The sequence below is a fragment of the Ailuropoda melanoleuca genome, unplaced genomic scaffold (genome assembly GCF_002007445.2).
Source record: "Ailuropoda melanoleuca isolate Jingjing unplaced genomic scaffold, ASM200744v2 unplaced-scaffold73449, whole genome shotgun sequence".
In the NCBI taxonomy this organism is placed as follows: Eukaryota; Metazoa; Chordata; class Mammalia; order Carnivora; family Ursidae; genus Ailuropoda; species Ailuropoda melanoleuca.
The window spans coordinates 1-5,887 of NW_023248780.1; the positions used below are offsets into that span (position 1 = coordinate 1).

Here is a 5,887-nt window from a genome sequence, read left to right on the forward strand (position 1 = left end):
GGGCAGGCTGGGGCGGGGGCTCCGGGCCGGCCGGGCCTCACCTGCCCCCTGCCCTTCCCGCAGACGTGGTGGACCGGGGCATCCTCAGCTGCCGCCGCTGGTTTAAGCGGAAGCACGAGCAGTGTCTGCAGCGCGTCTGGGTCCCGCTGCTCAAACACCTGCTTTGCTTGCCCATGACGTTCAAGTTCTTCTGTGGCATCGCCAAGGGTCGGAGGGCGATGGGGGGCGGGGACACGGGGCCCAGGAGCGCAGTCCTGGGGGCTGTTCGGTCGTCGGGGTGGGGCAGGAAAGCCACCAGGCGGGCAGGGCTCGGGGGCACGAGAGCCCAGCCCCTCCTCCGGCTCTACCCCCAGCTAACGTTTACAGCAGGCCTGGTTCTGTCTCTTCATCTGAGAGACGGGCCTAATAATAGTACTTATCCCATTAGGGGGTTCTGAGGGTTTAAGGGAGGAATACATGTGAAGCAAGTAACAGAGCTGGCACACAAAGGCATTTTCTTATAAACGTTGCTATCATTATTAGTAGTTGGCATGGTTACAAACAAGTGAGAAAAATGAGGGAAAATCAGGCCTTATTCCCGGGACATGGGATTCATGGAGCACAGATAGGGGAAAGCCTCAGCGTGGAAGGAGGTCATGGGCAGAGAGGCAGATGGGGGGTCAGGGATGGGAAGGGAGGCGGGAGGCAGGCACAGGCCCCTGACCTGCCCCCCCACTCCGGCAGCGATGGAGGTGTGGTGCCGCAGACGGATCCCCGTGGAAGGCAACTTTGGGCAGACGTATGACTCCCTCAACCAGTCTATTCATGACCTGGAGGGGGACTTTTCGGCCACTATTGAGCTCAAGGTAGGAGGCAGGCGTGGATGGGCTGGGGGGAGCAAGGGAGTGGGAGGGGGGCACAGGGAGGACGGAGGGGGACACGGATGGAATGGTGCTGGTGCCAGGGGACAGGGAGGGGGGCAGTGCCAAGCCCGTAGGGGGCAGGGACCTGACTCTGGGACCTGACAGCCAGCCAGGTAAGAGGGAATGTCAGCCCAGATGGGTGTCGCAGGGGAGCAGGACCTCGGGGAGGAGGGTGAGGCACCGGCCGCACTCTGTCTCTCCACACGGGGGTCCCGAAGGTCCTGGGAAGAGCTGGGGGACAGGAGTGGGGCGCCAGGGCAGAGAGGCCAAGAAGGGCGGCGTCTGCACCTGTAACCTCCACCAGGAAGAGAAGCAGGCAGCTGTGCTGGGCCTGAACAAGAGCTGGGAGCACGTGAGCACCGAGCTGCGGGACTACGTCCGCCACCAGGAGGCCCGCCTGGAGTGGGCCCTGGGGCTGCTGCACGTGCTGTTCTCCTGCACCTTCCTGCTGGTCCTCCGCGCGTGAGCCTTGCCGCCCCCAAGCCCCCAAGCCCCTTCCTCCCTGGGGTGGGGCCCCGCCCTGGCCAGCCGGCAGCCCAGCCCAAACCCCGAGAAGAGCTGGAATGTGGGTCGTTGAAGTGAAGGAGATGCCCCGCTGTGGAGGATGCGTGTCCTGTGCTCGCCACCTTGAAAGAGAGCGGGCTTCATTTATCTGCCTCCTTCGGCCTTCATCCCAGCGCCGACTTCTTTCCTTTCAGCTCCGACTTCTGATGGTCCTCCCGCCCTTCGCACTACCCTGGCTCTGACTTTGCCCGTCCCCGCCATCCAGCCCTGCTTTCATTTTCTGCCGCCTGCTGCCTTGGCAGCCAGTTTCCCTCCATTTGGACCAAAGTCCTCAACCCCACCCGGCCTGGCGTCCAGCTGGGCTGCCCCAGCCTCGCTCGCTCTGTTCCCCTGCTGACCTCTGGACCCTCTGTTTCCCGTCCCCACCCCCAGATGCCCGGGATGGGCAGGGGCTAGGCAAGGGCGGCGGGGCTGGCGGGGTGGGGGGACTCCTGATCTGTCTGTGGGGAGGTGAGCGAGCAGTTGTGTGTGTGCTGAGGGCCCCACGGGAAGACAGAGTGAAGCAGCTCTCTTCCCGCCCTCAAGACGCTCACGCTCACCGTCTAGGGGCGGCCAGAGGGGCGCCCAAGGGGCATGGCGGTTGGAGGGCTGTGCGACGGCCTGGCTCCCAGGACAGGGGTGGGAGCTGAGGACAGGCCCCTGCAAGGGCCATACGTGAGTTTCAAAAGGCTGCAGATGGGAAGCCACGGTCAAGGAGAGGAAGGGTGTTCTCTTGGGCAGGGATCAAGGCTTCTGTGGGCTGAGGAGGGCAGAGGCTGGGCTGAAGGACTGGGCTGACGCAGGCATGGCCAGAAGAGTCTGCAAAGCCCTGCGGGCTGGAGGCTGGGAGGCCCAGGTGGGTCAGAGGTTAGGGCGCCTGGTGGAGCGGGGCGTGGCAGGAAGCCGGCCTGAGATGGAGGCAGGAAGGGGAAAGGTGCAGCAGGTCTCAAAGCCAGCTCAGGGAGGGAAGGAAGGAGGCACAGAGTCCGCTTCCAGGCTTTCAACCTGGGTGAGGTCACTGGCTGGGGGCAGAGCTGGCGCGAGGGCGGGGCAGGCAGGGCGCGCACCAGTCTTCCCACACGGGGGCGCTCACGGGCTGGCCTGGCAGTGACTGTTCTGCGTCAGAGGCCTCAATGAGGACTTGTACAGGGTCCCAGAACCCCTGGAACTTAGGGTTCACAGGTCACAGAGCTCATTTAAAGCAACTTGCAGCTTTAAAGACATCTCCAATAATTAACATGTTTTCCTTAGGAAACCGAAGCATATGTGGGACTTGGGGACACGCACAGAGAGCCACTTATGTATGCAGAAAACACTGCCATATTTGAGGGTGTGTTGGGGAGAAGGGAAATATAGGTGGGGGCGTGAGTTTTGCTTGAAGTGACCTCCAGGAGATGTTCTGCCAGCTTGGTCGAGAGGTGGATGTGGGAGTCACTCGTGATGGCTGGTGCTTCTGCAGCCTTGAGGGGCTTCCCACCTCTCTGTGCCTTCACTCCTTGTGTTTCCTCTGCTCAAGATCCCGCCAGCGGATCCTTGCTTGGGAAACCTCCCTTCCCGCTCAGGCATGTGACCCCCCAACCCCCATGCCTTTTCACTTGTGTCTCCTCACGTGTGTGGACGCCCGCACTGCACGGGATGGCCGGCGGCTGGCGGGGTGTCCCCACCTAGAGCATAAATGGCGTTCGGTGCATGCTGGGTGGTCTGGGGAATTACCCAGCAGCCAGGAAGCCTGCGGTGGGGGTGGGTGAGGGGAACTGGAGGACACGGAGATGTCCTTGCGCACAGGTCCTTCTCCTACATGGACAGCTATAATGGTGACATCCGCTTTGACAACATCTACATCAGCACCTACTTTCGTCAGATCGATGAGCGCAGGAAGAAGCTGGTGAGTGGGCACAGCCCGGACTGACGCCCTGCTGCGTGTCTTTTGTGACTTCACACTCCAGGAGGGCAAAGGGGCAAGGGGAGAGGGCCCTGGTGTCCCTCACTGGCTGGACATCTTATCCAGGGCAAGCGGACGTTGCTGGCACTCCGCAAAGCCGAGGAGAAAACCGTCATCTTCCCCTGCAATCCCTCTGTGCAGGCCTCGGAAATGAGAAACGTGGTGAGGAGGCCATGGGGGCAGGCCCGTGCATCCACCGGCAGGCCTCGCGGGCGAGGGCAGAGGCAGCAGAGAGGGCCCCGTGCAGGGCGGGTGACGATGCCCCACTCAGCCCCTGCGGCTCCCTGGGCAGGTGAGGGAGCTTGTGGAGACGCTGCCCGTTCTGCTCCTGCTGCTGCTGCTCTGCGGCCTGGACTGGGCCCTCTACTCCATCTTCGACACCATTCGCCACCACTCCTTCCTGCAGTACTCCTTCCGCAGTGAGACCCCATCCTCCCCCATGCAACCACTTCTTCCTGCTCCTCCGTGATCTGCTTGGGGTCAAATCTCAGCCCTGCAATCTGACAGCTGTCCCTGGGGGCCTCGGTTTCCAAGCCTCCTTTATATCTGCAACAGGGAGGGGTTAGCATTCCGTGAACAGGTGGAAGGTCCCATGCAGCAGATTTCTATGCCTTGACACCCCCCCCGCAACATCCAGTCCCCATCCTGCCCCACTCCCTAAACAGCAACCCTTTCCTGACCCCCACGGCCTCAGGCAGCCACAAATTGGAGGTGAAAGTCGGGGGGGACTCCATGCTTGCCCGGCTTCTTCGGAAAACCATTGGAGCCCTGAACTCGTCCTCAGAGACAGTGGTGGAATCAAACAACATGCGTGAGCGATGCTGAAAGTTTGAGTCCCAGGAACTGAGGGCGGGGGCTGGGGTCTTTCCAAAGCATGGCAAGAGGGGGTTCAACATGCTGGGGTTGTACGGATCGGAGCAGGAGACGTCAGGTCAGACTTGCCCTCCACCCACCCATGCTCCTTGGGCGCCCCTCTGGCCTCCCCTAGACCGTGAGCGTCTTGCTAGGAGATGATAGAGGGCCGTAGGGGCTGGGGCCTTGGGGCAGAGGGTCCCAGCACCCTAGAGCCGCGCTGTCCCCAGAGCTTCCTGCCACGATGGGACCTCCTGCGTCTGTGTCACATCGCGCACGGAGCCTCCCGAGCCTGGGAGCTACGGGGTGGACAGTGCCACTCTGCAGGGGCCAGGCCGGGCAGGAGGACAGCAGTGCGGTCAGAGACCTAACCCACACCCCCGGCCCAGCACAGGGCCCTGGCCGAGCCCTGACAGGCCCCCCCTGCTCCAGCCTGCCTGCCCCAGCCCATGCGCCTAGACGCCAGCGCGTACATGAGAGCTGCGCTCCCCACCGGCCTGCTGCTCCCCCTCTGCTTGCTCCAGGCCTTCGCCTACCGGCTCCGGAGGGTCATTGCCGCCTTTTACTTCCCCAAGGTAGGCCCGTCCCCAAGCTCACAGGCTTGCACCCAGTCCCCCCACCCAGGCCGCGGGGTGCACTGTCACTACCACGGACCCCCTCTCCCTGGCCCCAGCGAGAGAAGAAGCGGACCCTGTTCCTCTACAATGACCTCCTGAGGAAGAGGGCAGCCTTTACGCAGCTGAGGAGGGCTGCCATCCTGAGGCGGGCGCGACTGCAGAAGGCTCCAGTAAGTCCAGGCCTCCTTCCCGTGGGTCCTGCCATCGTGAGGACCATGGCAGGGGCCTCTGCCATCAGTCCGTCCGGCCCAGGGGCCCAGGCCCACAGAGATCAGCGAGTTCTGATGGGATGCGTGCCAAGGGCCCCGGGTCATCCAGCTCCTGGGGGTGAGGGCTGGGTCCACCTCCGTCCCCCAGGATTCAGCCCAGCCGGAGACACTCAGTGGGCCATCAGGAGGCAGGCAGAAAAGGGGAATCTGATTTGATACAGTCTGGCTAAGAGAGCAAGGGGGCTCCATCAGAAACAAGGCCCAAAGGCACAGGTTTGGCTGAGAGGCTGCAGACCAGAAGCTCAGCGTGTTTGGGGGAGGCGGGGAGGCGGGTGGGCTGGGGCATCACAAAAGGGCCACGTGGGGTAAGGAAAAAGCACAAAGGCAGAAGAACCAGGTTTCAGTCTCCACACTCCCTCATTAAGCTGTGTGACCTTGGCCACAGTCTTCACCAGACCCGTGTTTTCCTCTGAAAGACAGGGAGCTTGGACAGATGTGTGAGGCCTGGTGTAATCAGCAGCAACAGTGCAGCAGTGGGGTGTGGGCTGCTGGTGCCAGAGGGCCTGGGTTTGAGTCCTGGCTCCCTTCTTTATTGCCATGACAACTGTGATCTGGAGTGCTTACTAAACGCTGGGCCCTGGTTTTTCCCATCTGTAATGCGGACGGAGTTGCTACTGATCTGGTTGTCGTAAGGACTGAGGGGGCCTCACTCTCGTGCCATAGGCATCTGGTGTGTTCCGTGCACGTGCTAGTTGTCATTGTGTGACCCTGGGCAAGTGACCGCCTCTCCAAGCATGTTTTCTCATCTGAAAAAGAAACGAT

At 62.1% G+C, this 5,887-nt stretch overlaps 1 protein-coding gene across 1 annotated transcript; it reads left to right on the forward strand.

Moving 5' to 3' along the window:
* Nucleotides 1–35: 35 nt before the first annotated feature.
* LOC117800629 (E3 ubiquitin-protein ligase DCST1-like) lies at nt 36–5,881 on the forward strand (the record flags this gene model as incomplete). The annotated part of the gene is made up of 9 exons (XM_034653188.1): nt 36–207; nt 724–845; nt 1,207–1,364; nt 3,231–3,330; nt 3,454–3,549; nt 3,680–3,806; nt 4,082–4,198; nt 4,672–4,814; nt 4,913–5,881. Coding segments are annotated over 9 exons (1,404 nt in total), but the record flags the coding sequence as incomplete, so codon positions are not given.
* Nucleotides 5,882–5,887: the final 6 nt, after the last annotated feature.